General features: G+C 38.2%; 1 protein-coding gene across 2 annotated transcripts in view; it reads right to left on the bottom strand.

The window, feature by feature from the left end:
• COL11A1 (collagen type XI alpha 1 chain) overlaps positions 1-25,909 on the bottom strand; it is a 234,582-nt gene that overhangs the window by 19,430 nt on the left and 189,243 nt on the right. For both annotated transcript variants that reach the window (XM_074961235.1, XM_074961234.1), the window contains 8 exons: positions 20,274-20,327; positions 19,551-19,658; positions 19,285-19,338; positions 18,936-18,989; positions 14,428-14,481; positions 3,304-3,357; positions 2,632-2,739; positions 2,490-2,543 (listed from right to left, as the gene is read on the bottom strand). In XM_074961235.1, the coding sequence (XP_074817336.1) occupies positions 2,490-2,543; positions 2,632-2,739; positions 3,304-3,357; positions 14,428-14,481; positions 18,936-18,989; positions 19,285-19,338; positions 19,551-19,658; positions 20,274-20,327 (540 nt within the window). The remainder of the gene's footprint in view (positions 1-2,489; positions 2,544-2,631; positions 2,740-3,303; positions 3,358-14,427; positions 14,482-18,935; positions 18,990-19,284; positions 19,339-19,550; positions 19,659-20,273; positions 20,328-25,909) is intronic.

Here is a 25,909-nt window from a genome sequence, read left to right as displayed (position 1 = left end):
CCTGGCTTCAGAAGTGAGAGGGAAGTGGGGCAGGAATCCTTTTCACAAAGGATGTGTGGAGCAGCTGTATAGTTAATCTGCAGAAGCTACTTCAGTCCTAGGGCCTATGTAGGGGTACCTATCCCTGCCAGGCCATGAGGGGAGAGGAGGGTACAGGAAGATTCCTCCGGCCTTCTGACCCTTATCACCTATGCATGGTTGAACCACACCATTTGCAATAAAAGAAGAGAATGAATTTACCCCTTATGGCGCCAGCATCTTGATGTGCTGTGGTTGTGTCATTGTGCACATCAGCACCAGTTAAAACTTCCAGCAACAAAAGAAACAGTTGCTTTTATTTAATGTGTGACAGCAGAAGAACATACCCTTGTGTGTCATTTGAGAACCTGACACTTGCTCTTCCATTTCACTCAACCATGACTGTGTCCATGTTCTATTTCAAAGCCTTTATCCCTAACATGTCATCCTGGAAATGTATTAAACGCCTTCTGTTCAGCATCAGAATATTTATTACCTCCTCCTGACATCTGAGCAGCATCAACTCAGAGGCAGACCTTCTAGAACTTCCTCCCAACTAAAAGCCTTAGCCAGAGCAAGTCCTCAAAACTTCCAATCTTTCAGTCTGCCCGGGGCCATTTTCTCTCTTGAAACGCACCAACTTTCTCCCTTCCCACCTTGCAGATATCTGTACCCATCCTCAGAGGGGTTAATAACAAATCAGATTATTTATAGGACTGCAGAGTGGGCTAATACAATGCATTCTAGTCAATCCAGATGAATCTCAGCTCAACTATTTTGGCAAGTGAGAGACCTGAGACCTCTCTCATAGCTAGATCACCTTTGCTTAGCTGCAAAAACCCGAACCATCTGGCCAGGTATTGTAGATTTAAAATGTATATGTAATAAAAGCCTGGATTGAGAACAGCAATAACTTACTGCTCATCATGTTAGTTTTTCTATTCCTCATGAAGGACTTATTAAGAAAATTATGGCACTACTTCCACTGACTACTAGGACTTCTATATGCTTCGTTTCCTTTGGCCTTCATTATTCATGTGCAGTAATATTCATTTGGCCATTGAACCACTTTTAAGAGATAAAGGAGTATTAAATACCACTCAGCAGCAGCCAAACATTTTTTAAACATTTCCTGTGGTTGTGGTGATTGGGCTAGAGTATGAATTAATTTGTGAAGTATTAGTTCCTTGCTTTACAGCCATATCAATATTATAGTCACAAAACATAGTTTGATGACTAATAAACTGCTCTGAAGTAACAATAAAACAGAAGGCATATTCTGAGAATTAACTAAAGAGTTAACACAACAAGTCATCATGAAACACAACTTTGTAGCAAGCTACAAAGACCTGTAGGTTTCCCCCAACAATGCACTGTGCAGGAGTGCACTTTTGGCTTTGGCTAGTTTCTTTCAGGAGCAGCAGTTTATATAGTAGGTGATGATTCCAAATGATCTTTCAATTTAATCTTAAATGCTTGGGGAGTAATAAGGACAAATATTATAGCAGCCCCAAAAATGGATCTGAGGCTGTGATAAGGGTAGGATAAGGTAAAATAGTAATGTAAGAGCTCAGAGTCCAAATGGAAAAGAGAATGGGAAAATAAAGCATGTAACAACATGCAGGTTGCTGTGCAGTACAAAAATGAAGACTTGATGAGCTGCATTGAGTAGTTTCTAAGGATGACACCCCTCATCTTTGACCTCTTTGAGATAGCTTTTTAGGATGAGATTTTAAAGGGCCCTACAGGACTTTGGTGTCCAACACCCATTGACTTTCAATAGCAGTTAGATGTCTAATTCCCTCAAGACCCTTTGAAAACCTCAACCATAAACTATTTCTTGGGCAAGGACTAGTGAATTAAAGATGGAGTATGGCTCTGCCTTGCTAGGAAACCCATCCTGAAGTCTGGTTAGGTATAGATCTTCCTCACCATCCCTCTGATACTAATTCTGAATGTTCTTGAGTTTCAGTGATTAGTCAGACCCTTTAGGAATTACATGTACCTACATGACCTCAATTACCAGCAAAGGCTGCACTGAAATCACCAATGCCAAGGAAATGTTCTTTTAACAGGATTATTTTTTTTCTGTTATGAAGGCCATAAGGCCTTATATTCACTAGTGTTTGTTTGGAGACAAACACATTTTTGGATAGTATACATTCTTGTACTTGTATATGTTGGTTTTTATTCTAATATTGGCCAGAGGATTGAAGGGATTGATACCCCATTGCGTTACTCCAGTCTTATGCCAATGTAACTCCACTGATTCCAATGCAGTTGCTAATTTCTATAACTGTATAAAGCCGTTGTAAAGCAGGCACTCAATATTTTCAAACACAGAAGGATACAAGCCTTGTAACCACCGATTTGTACAATCAGTTCCCCTGAACATATACGGAGACCTTAATGGTACATTTTTAAGGACTTTTCTCTTTGACATAACATTGGAAGGAAGGAAGGATACTCACCACAGGACCAGGTGGTCCGTCCTGACCTGGTGCTCCAGGTAGTCCTTGTTCTCCCTATTAGAAACAATTAAGATCCCTTAAAAAGTGGATACATAAGATTTAAAAAAAGATAAAAATCTTGCTATATACTCAATGAACTCACCACAGGGCCAGGAATACCACGGAGACCCTCTGGACCAGGTTTTCCTGAAGGTCCCTGAGGACCAACTGGTCCTGTTTTTCCAGGTGCACCTTCTGAACCAGGTTCACCCTACAAGGAAGCACATATCAGATCAGATCATTAATGGAGTTGATTATCCATGGCTCGGTATGGGTGCATAAGTGAGACAGAGGACACAACGAGCTTTTCACACCCTTTTCCAAGAGATGATCGCAGTCTGAATCTGTTCCCCTCAGGGCAGCCTTGGCCCCTGCCTGATAACTATGATAACCTGCACTAAAGTTTATGGGATGGACATGACCATGTTCGCCCCTTCTTTTCTGCACTAGCAAGATGACCTGGCCTTGCATTTGTGAGCAGTGCACACAGCAACCTATCAAATATCTCTAGAAGCTTCTTTCCAGAGGGATGCCTCTGCACTGCATTAAACACAAATGAATTATTGTGCAGCAAAAGTGAAGCAAAGGAATTTCACAACTTATAACTTATATAACCCTTTAAGCTGAGTTATTTACAACTTAACTGTGATTACTTTGGTAAGTTTAAAATATCACATACTATATGTAGAATAAATAGCTTAGAAAAAGCATGATTTAGTTTTTGGAATAGTTTTTGTATTTCACTGTTTGGAACAGATGTTCTTATATTTATTACCTTTGCACCTTTTTCACCTTGTCTGCCCTCAGCACCAGCTGCTCCAGGAGGGCCCTGTAAAGGAAGGGAAAGGTATTAGGTATGAGATAAATACTGGTTCATAATTATAGTATATTAAAATTATATCAAAGTGGTGAAAATATGATCTGAAATGTTCTTACAATTTCCTCTGTATCAGTGAATAATAAGTTTGGTGAATGTTAATAGTAATATAAATAAAACATTTCTTGACCATTTTATCAATAAAATGAAAAATCCCACTTACCCCCCTTTAAACCTTTTTTATTTTCATACATTTTATTAGGAGCTTACAACAAATGCATTGAATAGAAAATCAAGTACCCTTTATAAACACAGAGCAAAGAGAATGCCATAAATAAATATATCAAAAGACATAGGAAAACTTTATAAAAGTTAAGAGAAAAGGCAAATAACATTATAGGTAGGATTTCCAAACATGTCGAATATCTGCCTAAATCTGATCCAGCTGAAGTCAATGGGACTTCTATCACTAACTGCAATAAAAATCTAGGTATTATTATATTGTGCCACTGTAAGGAGAATGGCTCATGACACACACTTCTTCACCCTTTAAATTCCTGTATACAGAAATTATATCCATTTGTCTAAAATGTTAGGTTGCAAATCTGGGTGTTTCTGCACTGGATTTTGCTCAGGGCTGCAGTAGCAGAGTGTTGTGGAACAGTGATAAGGTTTAGCTGTAGAGCCACATGGGTGGGACTTGGGAAGGGAATGCCAATGCTATGCCCGGCTACAGACAATGCCATCAATTTTTTAAAAGAAGTTTTTAAACTAAAAAAGGGATATTTTTCTGCTCCCAAACCATAAAAAGTTTAATTTTGATTTCAGGGGATTTATATACACAGTTCCTGTTACTAACAGAAGCTGTGTATGAAACTTCAGTGTACTGTACTTAAAAGGCTCCCCTTGAATGCCCTTAAATCTTTAAGATAAAAGACCACATGGTTTTCATACAAGGCTAGTTTTTAGCTTGAGAAAGTTTTTCATTACAGCCAGATATTTCTTGCCTATAGCCATCGGCTGAAAAAACAGAAATCTGGAAAACTTTCTCAGTAAGAGTTATATGTCCATCTGTTTTATGAACAGTACAGGATATAGGAATTGCTTACCTTTAGTTCTTAAAATGTTTAAATAAGTGGGTATCTTTGTTTGTTAATATCCATAATACATAAACGTTAAAAATGGGTTGTAAGGTTCAGCAGTATGAACAAAGCCAGTAATTTCTATTTACATTCTGCCTTTACATTCAGAATGATCAGGGATTGATCCTTCAGAAAGGGTCAAATTCAGGACTTGATTGGCAAAGGCATTCTCAGTTTTACGAATGTGTGAATAGTTTTAAAGTTAAACGTATACCAGAGTGCTTTGTTGGATCAGGGTCTTGTGACAGATATGGCAATCTCCTGCAATACCATTGGGAGATCTTACTTGACTAAGTTTATGTATCATAGTGTGCCAGGGATTATATGTAATTCCATGGGGGAGACTGACCACAACCCTCCAAGAACTAAGAACTGTGTGTGTGGGGGGGGAGGGCTGGTTGGAGTGGGGTGTGTGGGGGGGTAGTGATTGGCACATTCACTCAGATTGTAACATCTCCAGAGATGTATCACCCCCTCGAAAGGCTTAATCTAGAATCTCCAGTGACTAGCAGACAAAGAAGAGACTTTTGGATAAATCACTTGAGATTAAACTGACATCCTGGTCCAGCAAACAGATGGAACAAAGGAAACAGGGGGAATCCTTAAGGAAGGGTTGGATGGACCGATACCTGACAGAGCCCAGGACTGGAGTTGGGGTGATCTCTGGAAAGTTGATTATCATGTGAGTAGGTTCTTCTATTGTTTTCAATATATATTTTTTTGTAATGCTTTTACCTTAAGAATAAATGTGGTTTCTTAGAAAGGGCAGTGTGGTAACTTATAACTGTGGACAATTATGCTGTTTATATCCTCTGGAGAGAAAGCAATATGTAGATGCTGGCAATTTAGACCATCTGGCTTGCTGGGAATAACAGTGAAGAAAGGAACTTTACAACTTGGAAAAACCACAGTAAGGAGTGAGAGAGACATGGGTCTCTGCCCAACGGAGGTGATGGTTGAGGAGCTGTAAGCTGAGAATGGTTGCCCTTGCTGGGCCAGATGGGTGGAAGAGAGGAAGAAATACAGGTGCAGTTGCCCTGAACTATGACAGATATCACACCTCAATTTAACTTAACTAAAGCCTACTTATACTATGGCTGAATTTGGCCTGAGCTGTTTTCACAGCTTGATACATTATGCTGTCTATTATATCGATGCATATCTAGAGCAACTCCTGATTTACCCTAGTGCTCCAAGTATTTATCATGAGTACAAACCCATCACTCATTCACTACAGAAATGAAGCCATCTTTCTGGTGGAATGTAGCACCCACTATTTTCCAGCAATACTGTACGAAATGTTCCGCTAAAAAGAGGAGTGAAGTAAGCCTTTCCCACTGAAGTTACTGCAACCAGAATTAAATTACCCAAGTTGGATGTTGGCCACTCATTGTGGTTAACACTATCTACTCTTGTGAAAAATGCTGTGGGATTTTTGTAATAACCGCTGCCTCAGTTTTGCATAGTAGCAGCACAGTGCTCCCTAACAATAACCTAAGGCCCGGTTTGGTACTAACGCCAAGGAATAGGAGGAATATATAGTGTCCCCACCACCACCATCTGGTAGCAACAACGACATCTGGTTTATATTTATTTTTTTCAGGTCCCATGTCCAACACTGCTTAGCTATCAAGAGCTGAAAAGGTCATAGCTTAAGATGATCATAAGTAAAAATTATTAGCGGGAATATAAATGCACTTAGAAACATTTTAAGGACAGGAAGATTTTCTCTATTATGAGCTAATTCACACATTCATTCTCTTTACCACTTGATAGTCATTTTTGCTGAATTCCTAAAAAGGTTAAAACCCACCCTTTTCCGTTGGAGAAGCTGAAAGGAGTTGAGTGCAGTAGTACTTCCTGGAGAAGTATGTTCCCTGAATAATCTAAGCATACAGCTGCAAAATCAATTAGTAGAGCTAAAAACACTGTGATCGCTAAATTATAAATACAATGAATCATGATTGCTAAACAAAGGGGGTGAATTCATTATCAAACAATGCTAACGCTGCATCAAGCACAAAGTGGCTAAATGAACAGCGCTTTCTAACAGACTCTGATTGCTGGCATGGAACAGATGGTGCTTCTGCAGAAGAAGACTGCTAATTGTTATTTATCTTACTTTCCTGAGCTTGAATTGTTGTAGTGTATGGTAAATTTTAACTGACATAAAAGTTCTCAATAACAACTTAAAATTAATGCCATTTCCCCCCCAGCTATGCCTCTGAAGCAGATAAAAGAAACTTTTCTCTGTTTTGATGGTATATGAACATTGTATGTGGATTTTCTTGTCTGCATTTTTTCTGCTTCAGAATTTCCTTATAATAATTTAAAAAATTCTATTCACAGTCATCAGTCATCTGATTGAAATATGCTTCTTAGTGAAGACAGCACCATTAATTATTTTCATGACACATAACCACTGTTCAGCAATTTGTTATGTTCAGAATACCTTCTGTGTATTTTTACTCAAGGGAAAGAGAGGAACTCAGCTTCATTTTCAAGTGCAATGGCCATCCTGATGAAGCAGCAATATGCTATACTCACAATGGGGGAAAAAAACTACATTTTTTCCAAAATTCTGCATATGATTGAAAGTGACATGTAAAAGGGTCCAACTGACCAAGCAGTTACCTTGGTTTCTGATTTTCAAATGTCAGAAGCCTGCTACCACATACCATCTAAATCTATTATCTTTTGAAAAGCAGGCTGTACGCATTCTGGTTTTGAACAAAAATATGGCTAAATCTTATGCTGACTTTCCTACTTTTCTTTAAGCTTTTACCCATACATTTTTAGAGTGATGCATGGAGTTTTAGCTGCAGGTGATCCAGGCACCTACTTCATACCCATAAAGCTAATATGTCAGAATGTGAGTTGACATAGGGCTGAAAAATGCCCCCAAACTGTTTCAGTAAAAAGCTGAAAGGAGACTAAGAAAAAAAAAACACTCACTGCTTGAGAGTCCCAGTTCAGTCTGCCTGCTTTAATTGTTACTGAGTCTAAATACCACTTGTCTTTTAAGGAAGTAATGGAAAGTTAGCATTCCATTATTCAGTGGCATCCTTTCTCCCTTCCTTTTTAAACTTCATCAGACAAAATCAATGAATTCAGATCAGATAGTATGGGAAGCAGCTGGTGAAACATTGCAGAATCTGTATGTGCTCACTAAAGAATTTATTCTGGAATCAACAATATACTGCCATGGTTTAATCACTGATTGATTTTCTGGAAATTAGATAAAGGTCCAAACCAAGATTCTGAACAATGAGATACTTAGCTTCCTTTCAGATTTTCAGCTTGTCACCATTTTGGCTTACCAACCACGTATCTGTTAATTTTTGTGGACTTTCTACCTAATGACATTACCCCACTATCTTTAATTGAAATAGTGAAGCTGAAAAACAATGCATCTCTTTGGAAACACAAGGTTTAAAAGAAAATGTTGGTGGCCCCAACCCAACAAAAAGCAGAGGTTGGGCGGCAAAACTCTTACTGTCCATGATAATTTAGTACGTCCTTGGTCGCCACATAAGTATAATTAGCATTATGAAGTACTTTTCATCTTCAAAGCATTTTACAAACATTAACTGATTCTCCCCACACACCTGCAGTGAAGGACAGTTTTATTATCCTCATTTTACAGATGGGGAAACTCAGTGCAGCAAAGAGGGAGCATGTATCAGAGAGTGTGGGCTGACTTCCATCAGGATAAACCCTGTCAGAAGTTCCTGATGGTAGGAGAAAAAGTAGCCACAGTATCCACTCCACAAGGGTTGGGTACCATTCATACAGTAAATGGTGATTGCAGGTGTGGAGGTGTGTCCAGGGCAGTGACTGGGCATGTCTACTAAGCTGCCTCTGCTAAAGGTCTTTAGTTGGGGGTGTCCTTATACATTAAAATAAATAAATAAATAGAGCAGATCTGTAAAATATACAGTAAGTTATTACTGCCTCTTTGAGGCCCTTTTTCAGTGAAGTACTTAACCAGATGCTTAAATCCATTTCTCTTCAGAAAAGCACATGCTTAAGTCCCCTACACTTCAATGGAACTTAAGCACATGCTTAAAGTTCAGCACATTCTTAAATGCTTATTTGAACCAGGGCCTGATTCTGCTAAAATATTAATCCCTGCCTCAACCACTTAGCGTGCATTTCTATTTGCATCATGAAATCTACTTCTTAAAAATTCTGTTTATTTTCATCATGTAGGCTACAGTGACTGAATAGAAAAATATAATGCTCTGAAATATTTTATGTAGCTGCTGCTACGCTCCTTTCAGTAAGAGAATATGAAACTGCTCTTGGATTTATACAGCTAGAATGATTGTTTCAGCATTAAAATGCTATGCTTTTAATTATCAGAGGGGTAGCCATGTTAGTCTGGATCTATAAAAGCGGCAAAGAGTCCTGTGGCACCTTATAGACTAACAGACGTATGCTTTTAATGGCACAATTTGTCCAATCTACTAGTACCTTGCGAAATGTACACCAAAATATCACAAAACTGAGAAGAATATACATATTGGAAAAATTACAACTTAAGTTTCTTTCTACCTTAAATAATAATTAGGCTATTCTCCTATGTTCATACCAGGGTCGCTCACTACTCTGGGCTTGCCTAAGGAACAGTAGAAAATATTTTTGGACACACACCTTTCATTTTGGAAATACTTCCATTCCTCTTTAGAGCCTGAGAATTTGAGATTGTTCTTTTTTTAAAAATAGGTGTTTAAACTGATTTTCCCCATATATGTTTGATAATTCTTCCCCAGGTTTTTAATTATAATCAAATTTCTTAGTAAAACCTATAAACAGGGAAGCAATTTACACTGAATAAAATTTAGTTTGTCAACTAAACGTCCCTGGATTATAAAAATAAAAAGGGTGTGTAACAATTCTGTATTGCATATTGTGCAAAGTCTCATTGGATGGGATTTCCAAAAGGCCTCAGCATTGTCATTGGATTCAACAGAAGCAGAACTAAGTCAATATTGAATCCTTTATTAAAAATATATTGAATAGGTATGACTTTTAATCAACTGATATTTTAGGGCAGATAGCTTGCCTCACTCCTCTCTTGTTGTGCATAATCTTGGCAAACCGGAAAATCTGGCCATTCAAACCATGAAGTTGCTGCAACTGAATGTTTCCATTGCTAGAGCTGATGTCTCTAATTTTCTAAGCAGTGTGTCCAAAAATTCATGAAAGATTTTCATGCACAATTACTGTGATTGCTTGCACAATAACTGTTTAAATGTGTGAAGATTTCTGAACATACATTTATCTGATTTGATAAATGCATACAGTTATGAAAATTAGAGCCCTATAACAGATTAGCTGCTTTTTAAAAATTATTTAGATCATTATTAATGTATTCAAGAACTAATTTAATCATTTTTACAAACTATGTAGATGACTGCCACAATCAGTGTACTGCCACAAAATGTTCTTAAAAATGAAATGGTTAGTTAACTTAGTAAATATAGAGTATTGGTATTATGAAAATAAGTTTAAATGTAGTATTTAGTTCTGAAGACATACTGCTGTCTCATAAAAACAGCTACTCTACCTGAAGCTGTTCAGAACTGCATAGTGACATATACCTCTATAGTTGAACTCAGAAAGGTAACTTTAATGTGCGTTTGAGTGTATTAACTAGGACACTCACTTAGAATCTTCCATTTTTGGTCAGCCACAGACTGCACACTTTCTTCTGGGAAAGACGTGACCAAAGTGAACCAGACCTTCATTGTGTCCATGCTAGAATAGTGTGATGCACTTTTCCTGGGACTGCCCACAAAAATCTAGGATCTTCAGCTGTCACATCATGTTGCTGCACACTTCTTAATATGCATTGCTCAGAAACAACACACCACACCAGTGCTCCAAACATTGCACTGGCTAGCTGCTCTATTCCAGATTCAGTTCACTGTGCCGATTCTGAACATCAAAGGCTTTAGTGTGCTAGTGTAACACCGACAGACCCTGGTCGTCAGCAGGCAGGATCAAACCTGGGGCCTCTGGAACTTAGTGCATGAGCCTCTACTGCAGAAGCTAAAAGCCAACTGGCATTTAGCTAAGGCTATAGAGAAGACTCATTAATCTGTTCTCTCTCTCTCTCTCTCTCTCTCTCTCTCTCTAAGTGATCTCAGTGACACTAGATGGGTCAGAACACCACACCCAGAAGGTGTGTGGGTTATACTAGTACCAATCATTTTCTGTAACTGCTTTGCCCTTCACATCCCACCAAGGCAGATAATTCCCAGGCTGAAATTCACAGCAGCTGGCCCTACATTTGGAGCTCCCTACAACCAGAAATCAGGAGCTGAAGTCTTCTAGGACACAATGGAAAACCCATCTTTTTGAATATGTCCTTGCCCAAGGTATTTGGGAGCTGTTTAACTGGGGCATCTCCTAGGGAACCAATTTAGGATTGATAATATTAGGATCCAGATTTTCCCAAACTGAGAAACCTAAAGTCATCTCATGAGCATGATTTACCATGACTGAACAGAGAAATCAGATTCAGGTAAATCCCTATTCATCAGTTTTTTTCAGCAGAAAGAAAACATGTTCATGCAACAGGGAACACCAGGCATTCTGGAATAACGAGTTTCATAAAAGCGGAGTGGGGGATATCTGTGTTTGTTTTCATGTCTGACCTACACTAATTGATTTTGGATGAATGGGGGGCAGTGTTTGATTTGGAGGGAGAGGCAGCAGCAGTAATAAGTGATTTCGGGGCAGTGACAGAAGTGATTTGGGGAAATAAATGAGGAGGAAAGGCAGGGAAGGGATTTGCGAATAGAAGACTGTGACTGGAAGGGAAAAGGAGGAAATGCGGGAGGCAGAAAGAAAATATAAGAAGAGGAGAGAGCCTGAGTGAGAGCGAGATGCTGAGATAAACCTGTCATAGGGCCATATAAGACTATGCACAGATGTGAATGAGTGGTTGAGTGGGGAGGGATTGGCTGAGGAAGGGGGAATAAAGGAATATTGGGAAAGGGAGGCCAAAGGAGGATAATGGGTGAGAGTGATGAATAAAGAATGAGAGTATGTAAATGGAGTAGCTGAAGGAATCACACTTAAGTACTAAATGCAAGCTCAGATTGCTTGTCATTTCACAGAAAGAAAAACAAATTAGAGAGAACATTGCTTTCCAGTAATATGCTAGTCTTCTTGCCACAGCTCTCCACCTTCCCAAAGAGCAGCATTACTACTGAAATGGCATTGCCTCCTAATCAGGAAAGTAGGGTATTTGCCAGCACTTCCTGATGAAGCAGATTCTACTGTATTACTGATTATGTTTAGCAAAGGGTATTTTTAGTTTTGTTTCGCTAACAAAAATATGAAGCCTCAAGTCCTACATTGTCTCTTTCAAGTATAACAGAATAGAATTCTTTACAACCAGCAAAGTTTCACATATTCATGTAATCTAGAATCTGCTGCTACAAAGTAATTTCCTAGAGAATTCAAGAATGTGATTACTTAGCAAGAGTAATACATAGTTATTTTGTTCTTTGTATGAACACTAAATTGGAGATTTGCAGTGCCACAAATTAGAAATGGAGTGATTGAGTTTGTGTTTTTACTCTGCATTTTTATCTAAGCACAATCTGACAGTATCTTTATTTTGCTGAGAATAAGCAACAGTCTTTCACTGCAATAAAGCAGGAAGTTGTAATTTGGAGTAGAACAAACATATTAATTGTTAATATTCAATCAAGCCATATTCCAGTTCTTGTGATAAGATTTCTAATCCTACCATAATCATTTGACGAATTATAAATGTGTTGTAAATTGGTGCAAATAGATAAAACTAATTAAGCATGTCAGTTCACTCAAGCCTATTAAATAGACCAATTTAACTAATTTTTTAAAGCAGGTTTCAGTTTACGTTTAATGATACCATCCTTTTATTCACTGTAAAAACTGCATCTAATTGCTTTCTGAGGCAGACCTAACGGTTGATGCATCTACAGCAGTTCTGCAAGTATAACATTTACAGGTTTCTATTAGCTGCATTTGTAAGTCTTGTGAAGCTTCAAAGACCAGGAATGATAGGATAACTTCATACGTTACAGAAATGGATTTTAAAGCACAGAAACTTTGCTGAAGTTCTTATTTTGTAACAGATGATAAAAACCTAAGATCTCTTCAATAACTCTGAGTGTGGAGCTATTTACACACATTACACTGTTGGAGGCACCATAATGGATAATCTGTTGAGCCACCTTGTCCAATATTTTGCTTCAGAGGGAAGGTCATATCTTACTTCCCCCACCCTTATGCACCTGGCAAATTTGTGCAATTTCTTTCTGTCCCCAGTTGGTGATGGCAGATGCCCTGAAGCACAATGTCTTGTGTTACCGTTTTAACATCAGCCTTTAGGCATTTTTGACATCTGCAATATTTTTCTGTACTCACAGATCTCCTACAAGCATGTCTGAGAATACCAGCTGCATAATATTCAGTTCCAAATAGGTGACTCTACATTGGTGTGCTGGCAGAGTTTATCCAATAGTATACTTGAATGTAGATTTTCAAATATGGGAAAAAAGGATTAACATTATTTTAACCATTTAAGAGAATACTATTTGTAGCACCCTGGTCCTTTAGGTTTCTGCAGCACTGGGAAATTCACTGAATTCATTGACATTAGTTTTTTTTTAAAACTGATTCAGCTGAAATTGTACTTATTCTCACTTCTACTGCAGGGGAAAAAATGCTACCTCTGAAAGCTGTTTCTTACTTTCTCAGGAAGTAACACGTTTGGGAAATGGAAATAAGGCCATTCTGAGATAAGGATATATGAGATTGACTGTCCCTTGTGTCTATGTTCTGCTCAGTGTTAGCAAGAAGGGGCCCATCAGGTTATGGTTCTTGAAATTTGGCCAGCCCCAGCATGAATTAAAACAGCTGGGTGCTGGTCTCACCTACACCACTGTAATGTTTCAGGGCCATTCAAAAATTGCTTGAATGTCACAAAAATGTGTGACTTTCATGAAAGTGTGTTAACAATCAAGAAAAATAAAAGATATTAAACCATCCTAATTTTAGTAACTCCTGTACCATGCAGCAACCTTAGCAGCAGTAGGGAAACCTTTCAGATTCCCATTGTTCTTTCTGGAGAGTTTTTCCTTTAGCTTATGAGCATTCAGACAGTTTACATCTTCCAAAAATATGATTATCTTCCCAGAATTGCAGCAGATTATGCCAGAGTTGAAAGAAAAGAAGTTAATATTACATCAAGAACTAAAAACACAATAGTTTGCTGTGCTGACTACAGAAACTCCTCTTAGCTCTCAGAAAGATGTTACACAAACACTGTCTTTTATTTTGGCTTTTGTACCCATTCTGGCCAGACTGTGATGACCCATGGAGGTGAGTAGCTGTAAGGTGTTTCCCCCTCTTCCCCTCAGCATACAGACTTCCCACAACTGCAGCCCCTGCACTCTCTCAAGTGCAAGGACTGCTCCCTGCTAATATTCACAGAGAGGGGGCAGGGCTCTAGACCCATTTCTCCCGCTCTCTACATTGGACATTGAAGCTTTCCATCTGTGGACAGGCTACACACTATTATGGGCTGTAGCAACAGTTATGGTCCTCTTGTCTTTGCACCGGCATGCTCCAGGAGACACTGGGCCTCCTGAATTTTGGGAAGTGAGATGCTTTTCTACCCCTGATATGGCTGTGTGGCCTGCAATCAAGCCAGATATAATGTCTTTTTCAGCACCTGCTTTTCTTTACTTTCTCTCCTGATCATCTTTTCACATTTCTGCTGTTGAACAGTGAAAAAAAACCAAACATTTAAAAGCTAGAAACAACATATAAAATAGTAATAACACTGATAACAAGCGCCTGAAATCCTGTTATGGGCTGATTAATACACAATGTCCTGACGAGAGACGTACAGAGACAAATAGAGAAGACTTACTCTCTTCCCAGGAGGACCAGGTGGGCCAGCTTCCCCTGAAGGACCTGGTGGACCCTGTAATTGTAAATGACCCAAATTACTATTTCATGGAATCTTGGTGAATGTCATTAAAGAGCAAAGGTTATTGACTTTCTTAAAAACAACAAATACATTTTGCAATACTACAGTGCCTTTCATTGGACAATCTTAAAGTGCCTTAAGATCAGACAAGTGGGTAAAAATGACACTTCCTTACTCCACAAAGCTCTTTTCTGGATCTGGGTCCTGTTTAGAGTCTTACCTGCTCATGTTACTGAACAAGACAAAATTGTACTGTTGTTTTGCTCCTTTAGCAATAGCAAAGCATCCCAAGCCAAAAGGTGGCTGTACAAAGAACAATATAAGGCATAATATGTTAGCGTACTGTCTGATTCAACTAAAAATGTGGTTATGTGTTTCAACTGTCTTCACCCATGTGCAGGTTTCTACAGTGATGAAGCAGATCAGGTTGTTACTGAACTAGGCACCACTGATAATTTCATATTTGCTTTCATTATAATTCAACTGCTTTTGTTGCTTTTTATATAAAAGCAAACATTTCATGGTACATGATACTTATTATAAAAATGAATTGTTAAAAATGAAGGATTAATTTCATCACTGATGTAATTCCACTGAAATCACTAGAATTATAACCAGGGCCAAATCAAGTTCAACAAATTAATATGAATATCCCAAAGAGATGTAATACTGCATTACTTTTTTTTTTGTCTTGACACTTAGTTTTTTAAAAAATTCTACAAATCTATAGTGTTGACCAGAACAAATCTTTACCACCAAAAAATGAACAAACAAAAACACATGTAGGAAACCTCTAATTAAATAATATAGGAAATAAGGTAACATTACAAAAAAACACTGGGCTTGATTCTAAACTCTGAGCTATGTCTATGCAAATAAAGCATAGCTACAAACTACAGTGATGGGATTAATAGATACACCAATGACAGACAGAGATGAGTGTGTTTCTTTGAAAGAAGATGTAAGCCCTCATGGGAATTTTCAGTAAAAAACCAAACCAGATCTTTTAATCTGTAGGGTTTGATCTAACTGAAGACAATGGAAGGACTCCCGTGGAAGTTAGATTGTAGCCCAAAATTGGAATTTTAAAAAGGATCCTAAAGGACTTAGTTACCCAAATTCCATTGATTTTCAGCACCTAACTCCCTTAGGATCTCTTAGAACTCATGGCCAAGACACACAGCAGCATGAATATGTTTATTTTAAATGTTTATTTTAAAAGAAACCTGCATCACTAAGGGAAGAAAACTTTCTGAGAGATCAAGTCAACTTTTTTGTTTAGATACATGACCTCATTTAAGGCTTGATCCTATGTTCACTGAAGTCATTGGCAAAGCGCCTATTGACTTTAATGATGCAGGATCAGGGTCTTATCCATTATCTACTCAAAATCTACATTTCATGACAAACTGTGATAAATTTGATGCTCATAAAAGTGGTATTTAACTCTTTCAATGTCAGGTTAGTTGGTTCTATGAGTTATAAAGATCACTGCTACTAAAAAAAAGTTTACTTTAAGAACGGCCATACTGGGGTCAGATCAATGGTCTGTCTAGCTCAATATCCTGTCTTCTGACAGTGGCCAATGCCAGGTGCTTTAGAGAGAATGAACAGAACAGGCAGTCACTGAGTGAGTCATCTCCTGTTGTCCACTCCCAGCTTCTGGCAGTCATAGGCTAGGGACACGCAGAGCATGGGGTTGCATCCATGACCATTGTGGCTAATAGCCATTGTTGAACATGTCCTTAATGAATTTATCTAATTATTTTTTGAACCCTGATATAATTTTGGTCTTTACAACATGTTCTGGCAATAAATTCCAGAGGTTGACTGTTTGTTATCTGATGAAGTATTTCCTTTTGTTTGTTTTAAACCTGCTGCCTATTAATTTCATTTGGTGACCCCTGGTTCTTGTGTTAAGTGAAGGAGTAAATAACACTTCCTTTTGCACACCATTCATGATTTTATAGAACTCAATCATATCCCCACGTAGTCATCTCTTTTGCAAGCTGAAAAGCTGAATATCCCTCTCATATGGAAGGTTTCAGAGTAGCAGCCGTGTTAGTCTGTATTCACAAAAAGAAAAGGAGTACTTGTGGCACCTTAGAGACTAACAAATTTATTTGAGCGTAAGCTTTCGTGAGCTACAGCTCACTTCATCAGAAGCATTCAGTGGAATGCTGTAGCTCACGAAAGCTTATGCTCAAATAAATTTGTTAGTCTCTAAGGTGCCACAAGTACTCCTTTCCTTTTCTCATATGGAAGCTGTTCCATACCCCTAATATTTTTTGTTGCCTTTCTCTGTGTCTTTTCCAATTCTAATATATCTTTTTTTGAGATGTGGTGACCAACGCTGGATGCAGTATTCAAGGTGTGGCTATAACATGGATCTATATAGTGGTATTATAATATTTGCTGTCTTATTATCGATCCCTTTCCTAATGGCTCCTAACATTGTTAGCTTTTTTGACTGCTGCTGCACACTAAATGGATGTTTTCAGAGAACTATCCACAATGAGTCCAAGATCTCTTTCTGGAGTGGTAACATCTAATTTAGAGCCCATCATTTTGTATGTATATTTGGAATTATGTTTTCCAATGTGCATTACTTTTCATTTATCAACATTGAATTTTATCTGCCATTTTGTTGCCCAGTCACCCAGTTTTGTGAGATCCCTTTGTAACTCTTCAAAGTCTGCTTTGGACTTAACTATCTTGAGTAATTTTGTATCGTCCACAAATTTTGCCACCTCACTGTTCACCTCTTTTTCTAGATCATCGATGAATATGTTGAACAGCACTGGTCCCGGTACAGATCCGAGGGAACACCGCTATTTACCTCTCTCCATTCTGAAAACTTACTATTTATTCCTATCCTTTCTTTCCTCTCTTTTGATCAGTTACTGATCAATTAGAGGACCTCTCCTCTTATCCCATGACTGCTTACTATGCTCAAGAATCATTGGTGATAGACCTTGTCAAAGGCTTTCTGAAAATCCACAGGCTCACCCTTGTCCACCTGGATGTTGATCCCCTCAAAGAATTATAATGGATTGGTGAGGCATAATTTCCCTTTACAAAAACCATGTTGACTCTTCCCCAACAAATTGTGTTAATCTATTTGTCTGATAATTCTGTTCTCTACTATAGTTTCAACCAATTTGCCTGGTACTGAAGTTAGGCTTACCCACCTGTAATTGTCAGGATTGACTCTGGGGCCTTTAAAAAAAAATGCTATCCTCCAGTCATCTGGTACAGAAGCAGATTTAAATGATAGGTTACATACCACACTTGGTAGTTCGTCAGAACCCTTGGATAAATAGCATCTGGTCCTGGTGATTTATTACTGTTTAATTTATCAATTTGTTCCAAAACCTCCCCTACTGACACCTCAGTCTGGGACAGTTTCTCAGATTTGGCACTTTAAAAGAATGGCTCCAGTGTGGGAACCTCCCTCATATCATCTGCAGTGAAGATTGATTCAAAGAATTCATTTAGCTCTTCTGGCTCAATTTATAACCACTTAAGTAGGTGGTTAGTACCCTTATAAATATTAACCTAGAGATTTTTTGAAAATATATTTTCAGACTAATTCATCAGTACAAATGTAACATTAGTCCGGAAGAGACATTGAGCAACAATGTTCATTAGGAATTTCCCCCAACTGCCCCTTTTGCTTAGAAGCATTCAGCATACTATTAGGTTCCCATTAGCACTAATGAGATAACTGCCACATAAATGGCATTTGTGTATACATCTCTCATGTACTGATAGCTGAATAGACTCACCAAATGGGAATGCCATGAGACCTACTGGATAACGTTGTAGGACTGAACAGTTTGATAAGTTATTTGGCACGAAGAACTAACATTTTTAAAAGTACTTTCTTAGTCTCTTGAGTCAGAAATGTAGATGCAAATTTTCTGAAGCTTACAAATACCCCCTCCCCCTGCCAGTGCACAACCTAGCTCCATCCATCCCTTCCCTCTAATTAAAAACCTCCCTTTCTCCATGCCGTGCTGAACTATAGCAGGGATTTCCCTCTCAGACCCTTTTGATGCTGGAAATAAGGCACAATGTTATCCACCTTAGATTCTAAGTCTTGTGCTCATTCAGCGCACAAACTGAGGGAAGTTATATAGCTATTGCTCCCTCTCAGGATATAAATGACTCAATTTTTATTGCTTCATATGTTACCACAAAACATGTGCCCCCATTTGAAAAAAAATGGGCAGCACAAGCATATACAAAGACCTAATATGATTTGGGCTCTATGGAATTTAATTTACAATGTACAGTGAACTATAAAAAAGAATTTATTTAGAACATATTTTTGAAAATATCTGCATTTATAGAAAGCTTTCTACTTATTTAGCAGAAGCTGCTTTCTTAGCATGGAGGAATACAGAGCACAAATAAAATAAAAATGTTAGAGACAGTTTACTTACAGGTTGACCAGGATCACCATCTTCTCCCTTCTCCCCACCAGTACCATCTTGACCCTAAAGAAATCCCAGGGAGAGAGAGACAACATTTAAATCAGTTGAATTTTGAAAAATAGTCTCATTTATGGTCTCACCCATAATGTATGTTGTTCTTCTATAGGACATTTTCTTGAAAACTTACTATAAAGTTTTGGTAAAATGAATTAATTTTAAGATTCTGAAACCAAAAGCAGCCAGAAAAATACCTCTCCCAGGGCAGATCTCTTTCCCACTGAAGTTAAGGAGAGTTTTAGCTTTTGACTTCAGTGGGAACCAAGATTAGCCCCTAAATCTAGTTTGTAAGAATACTTACAGCAGGGCCAGGTTCACCAGGGGGACCAGGATCTCCGGGGAAACCAACAGGGCCCTAGACAAATGGGAAAGAAAGCAAGGCTGAATTCATGCAACAACAAGTATGTTAAAAGTCATTACAAAAGTATTTCAGCTAGAAAAGCACAATTGTATATACTCCAGAAATGCATATACAATCCTATAAAAGTGTTAAATAAAATGATGTGTTGTTTGGTGCAATAAGTTTCACACCAGTGCCCTTATTTTTAAATTAGTAGGCTCACTTACTGGATTACCCTTAGGCCCATCATCACCTGGAGGTCCTTTGGCACCTGGAGGTCCAGCAGCCCCAGGTGGACCAGCCTCACCTTTTTCTCCCCTTTCACCTTTTGGTCCCTGTAAACAACATAAAATTGTTAGCTTTCTGGAACTAGTACACCCAGAATATGTAAGAAAAGGAAGATCTACAAGTTAATGGGAGCAAAAAAGATGCTCTGAGACATTAAAAGATGCTCTGTGAAATTTGATCATAAAGGCTTGTCTTTGGAATAGAAATGGGACCCAAATCAATCCCCAGATTGGAACACCCACAGATCTCAGGGCAGTTTCAGATCCACATCAGCAGGAAGATATTGATGCTCAGGCCCATCTCTAGTTTGGAATGAACTTTTCCACTAACAAACAGAGACAAATCTAGCTGGAAGAAATATATTGATGAAATACATAAACTTGATTGTAAAATACACGATAAGCTTGACAGGAGAAGATATAAATGTTCTCTCACACAATTCCAAGATTCCTTTTGTCTTCCAGTTATTATACAAGATGTGGGCTTTAGCTAAAAGCCATTTGCATTTCACAGACATGAAGAAAATATGAAGAAAGCATCTGAGACTCCAGCTGCATGAAGAATCTGATTACACAGAACCTGAAATTCCTTTAAAGGAAGTTTTTAGTAAGTACTTTATTTTAGTAGAATAATAGTAATGAAAACAAACAAAGAATACTCACGCCTGGGCCAGATTCTCCAGGAGGTCCAGGGTTACCAGCTTCCCCAGGCTCACCCTATAAAAAAATGAGTGCAAATTAATGTCGTACTGGCATTACTGGTAATACTCCCCTGTATTTACCTGTATTATTATGACTTCTCTTATAGTTTGAAAACTAGGCTCTCAGAAACAGTTATGCATGTGAGTAACTTCACCCATGTAAGTAGTCCTATTGCATGCAATGAGACTACTCAGGAACATTGATTTACTCACATGTGTTTTTGCAGAATCCGGGAGGGAGGGAGATTATCAAACTCAACTTTCAATGGGAGCTGGAAACTAAACTTCCCTATGTCCCTTTTAAAAATCTCCCCTTTAATTATCTCCTTTTTTGTCCTTTCTTCCTAATCAGATAAAAGTCAAACACATATATTGGTCATCTGCATCTTTCTTCCTGTGAGCTATGTTTCTGGAAGCAAATCCTTACAAATTAGCAAATACTAATTTAACATGAATTTCAAATGATTTTAGACATTATCACTAGTGTTAGTACTATAATAAATAATAGCAAAAAGAATAAAATAATAAAAACACCTAATAAAATTTTCACCAGAGGCCACAAAGGCACTCAGTGTTTTATCAATAATGGGAATTGTTCAGTAAACCAGATGGCTTCTAAGAGAACACCATATACAAATAATCTGCCCAAAGTAAAAGATTACACTGTATTAAGTGAACATTTAAGTTAATTTATTCTCTTTGAACCAATGCACAGTACTGTACATGTCAGGTCTGTCTTTTCAGCCATTCCTTTTAAAGTGTAGTTATGAGTGATTATTTTCTAGCTCAGTGGACTGTTAAATAAACTTCAGAGAAAAGTAGCTTGTTACTAAAATGTTCTGTTGTTAATAATGCCCCAAATATACAACTCTCTGAATGTATAACAGAACCTCTTTTCTAACTGTTGGCAGGAGCTCAAGTGAAAAATGCATATTTTAACTTAAAGGATTTCTCAATTTAACTGTCAGTATGTGAAATTACTGACATATGTCTGCTCAGAAATTTAAAAAAAGTAAAACTAGAAAAGTTCTCAGTTTTCTCCAGTAGCAAAATTAAGACTAAAGCTAAAATACCTTCTTTAAAACAACTATGTGCAGTACCTTGCCCTACAGGAGAAAGATTATATTATTCTGTTCACTGTTAGAGCCAATTAGATCATCTTCAGTTCCTCAGCTCCTCAGAAACAACTTTAAAATACCCTTGGTGAATCTGGCTTTAGAAATTGTAGTGTTTTATTATGCTTGTTACTCTAATTTTGCAACAGTCTAAAATCTTATTGTTTTATTAGTAGTAATGATCTTTCTGAGGTACTTAGGATTAAGTAGGCTTCTGCAATAAAATATTTATACTCTTTTAAAAATAAAGTTTTGTGAATAGTTCAGTTTAATGGGCTTGCTTTAAAATTTGTTTTCGAAGGAATTTCACAATCTTCACTGTTTTGTTCTCTGCAGCGATCTTATTATTATTATTATTGTTTCTCTGTACATGCCTACATCTGTAAGGTTAGATTTATGCAGCTAGGGAGAATTTGAACAAGTCTCTGAGCTAGCAAGCAGATCAGCTTTTTCTTGGGTTATTCAGGCACGTGAAAAATTGATAAATATATACAAAATGTAAAAAAGGCCAAAATATGAGCCTTTATAACCACTTTTAACAATATTAAACAACCTGCAGCCTGATTCACCCTTATGGCAATATCCGTGCCATGTGGAGGCCCATTAACTTCAATAAGACTTCCAGATGTAAGGGACTGTAATCAAGCTGTATGATCGAGGTCTCATTTAGTGAGGTGCATAAGAACTAATCAGGGACCCAGTTGTGCCTGTCAAGCTCCTGATGGTGCACAGTTGCTCACTGAGTTTCCCAGTGTGTGATTACGATATGGTTTGCTCTTCTTCTGCTTCCCTCAATGAGCTTTTAATCCAATCTATGAAGAGGGAGGAAGGGAAGGGGCTAGGAGCCTTCCCTGTCCTCTGTGAGGTTTGTTCAGGGACGCATGAAGAGCACACGTGCTGCACTCTCAGGCACTCTCAGTTGTGGTTGGCCCATAAGTGGTCCTTGAAAGGGTAAGAAGGCTTCTGGTGAGTCCCCTCTTAGGGCATCTGTGTAAGTGCCAGCTACAATCTGGCCACATGTAAGGACTATATATAAACTCATAAACAGATCCCTGAAACAAATATGACCTTTCCACTATCTAATGTTTTGTAGTATGAAATCCAGCCTTTGTATTTTGTCTATAGTGGATCTCATGCTGCAAAACATAAAATGGTGTGAAAGTTCATGTTTGTTTCACACAGCTTTTTATCGAGTTTAGACAGTGCTTATGTGGAGCAAGATGGCCCTATCTGGCCGTAGATATATATTTAGAGAGTGCACATTTAGATCACAGATGTTAAATAGACGAATAATTAATACACTGTAATTTTGTAATGAAAATATTTCTTTTTTGCCTTTTGGCTGAGCTCAAGGGTGGTATCAATTCAATATCTGATTCATCCTCCACATGAGAACTGTCTCATTTTCTTGAAGGGAAAAAGATTTGTTGATCTAATAGACCTATTCTGTCTCTAAGTACTGCAGGCCCTTAATCAGATCTTACTCAGGCAAAACCTGAGAGACATCACTGGAAGCTTTTCTTAACAAGATCTCAGTAAGGACATTGGCAATTGTTCCTAAACTACAAAGAGTGATATAATCCCATTGATGTGTTTAAATCTGGAATCTTACTTTCATTATTCACGGAGAGTAATTTGTATTAGACTAAAGGTCCTAATTTTAAGTAAAATAATTCTAGAAAATATGGAATAGCAAAAAGATAGTGGATAGAAGGCTGCCACCTTCTGGTTATGCTACGGAATATTGCAGTTGGTTTTGTAAGCATGTGAAAACATTGAAACACCAACTCTGAATGACAGTCAGTGTGCAGGGGGTTTAATCACCATTCTGTTTCTTTGTCTTCCTCACAAAGAAATGTCCAAATATGAAAAGGTTATTATGAAGAAAGAAGTGATATCAGCTCCAGAGATGCACATAGCCTCTAAAAGAGGTTACATTTATTGAGCTATGTTCAGCCCTGAATTACATGGGCTTAAGCGATACACAGGTTCTATGCTGACCCTCGGCATGAGAGGTGAATTTGATCCTACAGGAACCAAATTGCTCTGATTCCAGGAAGAAATTTTATCATCTGTGTGGAGAGATCAGTATATCATGCAAAGGTATTAATTAAGGGCCAAATCTTGTGCTGGTGTAAATTGCCATAGCTCAATTGACTTCATATAGCAAAATGTAATGACTTGTTTTAGCATTCTTAAAAGAACTCCAGATCATAGGATTCTGAGAAGGAATAACAGACATAAAATTAATGATTTCACCTTTCCTTCAGTTCATGGACACATGTAATTTGCATCATTCACCAGAGACAAAACGTAACTCTTGATGGCGGGGAGGGCACAATTTAAAGGTTCTGGCGGCAGGTGACTGCCACACGCATCGCCTCTGGGCTGAGGAGCAGCAGCATATCCAGGAACACCAGGGCACCAGTGAGCGAGCGACTCAAGGAGCATTTCATGGCAGCCGGGCTCTGCCGGCCAGCACTGGGCTCCTTTGCGGGAGAGGCAAAAGCACATCAGGGCACAGCTCGGAGCTGTGCTGCCTGTCCTGCCTGGGGAGCGCCTGGTCGTGCAGAGGCGGCCTGGCTCAGGGAGGGCTGCTGGGCAGCTAGCCAGCACACCGGCTCCCACAGCGCAGAGAGCCAGAGGCCTGAGCAGGCCAGGCAGCTCCCACCTGCCGGCTCCTGGCAGGAGTCAGGAGACAGTTTTAAACTGTCGGGTGTGCCAGTTTGAAAACCTCTGTGCTAAATGGAAGGTGAAAATCACATGACCCCACGTACCCTTGCACATGTTGCCTCTGCCATTGACTGATTCTGCCTGCTCCACATTATGAAAAGGCATAATTAATATAGGGGTGGCACAACATTCAGTGCATACCCATGCTTTTATTACATTATGTTTGTACTGTATTAAATAATAATACATAACACGTATGTTACACTTTACAGTTGCTGAGAGCTGTACATAAGAGTATTTACTAATGACATCCATGACCACAAACAAACTTCCACTAGCATCCTGTGTTTATTTTTGGTCGGCCATCTAGAAGAGAAGTTAGGGTTTTATTTGTATTTATTTCTGTTTTATTTTTGTGCTAGAGAACCCACAGATTTTCCAAGTTCAGGATGATATTAAAACAAATCTTTTTAAAGAGTACAGTAGAATCTCAGATTTATGAACACCAGAGTTATGAACTGACCAGTCAACCACAGACCTCATTTGGAACTGGAAGTACATAATCAGGTGGAAGCAGCAGAGACCAAAAAAAAAGGGCAAATACAGTACAGTACTATGTTAAATGTAAACTACTAAAATAAATAAAGGGAAAGTTTAAAAAAAAAGATTTGACAAGGTAAGAAAACTGTTTCTGTGCTTGTTTCATTTAGATTAAGATGGTTAAAAGCAGAATTTTTCTTCTGCATAGTAAAGTTTCAAAGCTGTATTAAGTCAATGTTCAGTTGTAAACTTTTGAAAGAACAGCCGTAACGTTTTGTTCCAAGTTATGAACATTTCAGAGCTACGAACAACCTCTATTCCTGAGGGTTTCCTAACTCTGAGGTTCTAACTGTAAATTTAATTTAGAGCCTGGCAAACAGTTAAGGACAAATTTTCAGAAGTGCTGAGCATTTCCAACTCCAAATGGAATCAGTGAGAGGTGGTAGCTGTTTCCCACCTCTGAAAATCAGGCCCGAGTGTCATATTACAGATAGAAAAGAATGGATTTATAAGACTACTTCTGAACCTAGGGCATTACACTTTTCAATTAAATATATGGGCAACAAGCTGCATGTATATCTTACATGCAGTTTATCATGCTTTTCCCCCTAAGTACTTTGGCATACAGCATCACCTTACCAGTTTAAACTATGCTGGTAGGTTTTGCTCTAATACACTTTTTCTAATTATAAGCTGCACAAAGAGTATACTTTGGGGAGAAGTTTGTTTTTAAGTGGTTATGCTTGAGTGTAATGGAGAATCTCACCATTTCAGGGAGGCTATAAGCATTAATAATGCAACATTACATGCACATTTGTACTGAAGATGCCTTTGATCGGTTAGGCCTATATTTTGTGTGTATAGTGGAGGAATCAAAAGGCTGGTTAAAAACACATCACATTAAATATGCTAAAAATTGTTTATAGTTTGCTAGCAGATAAAGGGGCCTTTGAAGCACAAGTATTAACAACTGAATATCTCCTTCTAGTCCAGTCTCGCAAATACTAACGTGATCAAATGTTGTGCTTCACTACTCAATAGGAACAGGGAGGATGCCAAAATGTTCTTCCACACTTTACAAAGAACTGTGAATCATATTATCTAGCATGAGGAGCCTACCCTGAAGGGACTGTAAGGCCAAAGCATGCTTATGCATTAAACACCATTGAAAGAAAATATAAAGAAGAAAGGGAAAAGACATTCTTAGTTTTGTAGGGTGAACAACCCTACCGTTGCTAGAACAATGTCTGAGTGTAAATGATTCATACAG

The sequence above is a fragment of the Natator depressus genome, chromosome 8 (genome assembly GCF_965152275.1).
Source record: "Natator depressus isolate rNatDep1 chromosome 8, rNatDep2.hap1, whole genome shotgun sequence".
Classification (NCBI taxonomy): Eukaryota; Metazoa; Chordata; order Testudines; family Cheloniidae; genus Natator; species Natator depressus.
This window is presented reverse-complemented; position numbering and strand designations above follow the sequence as displayed.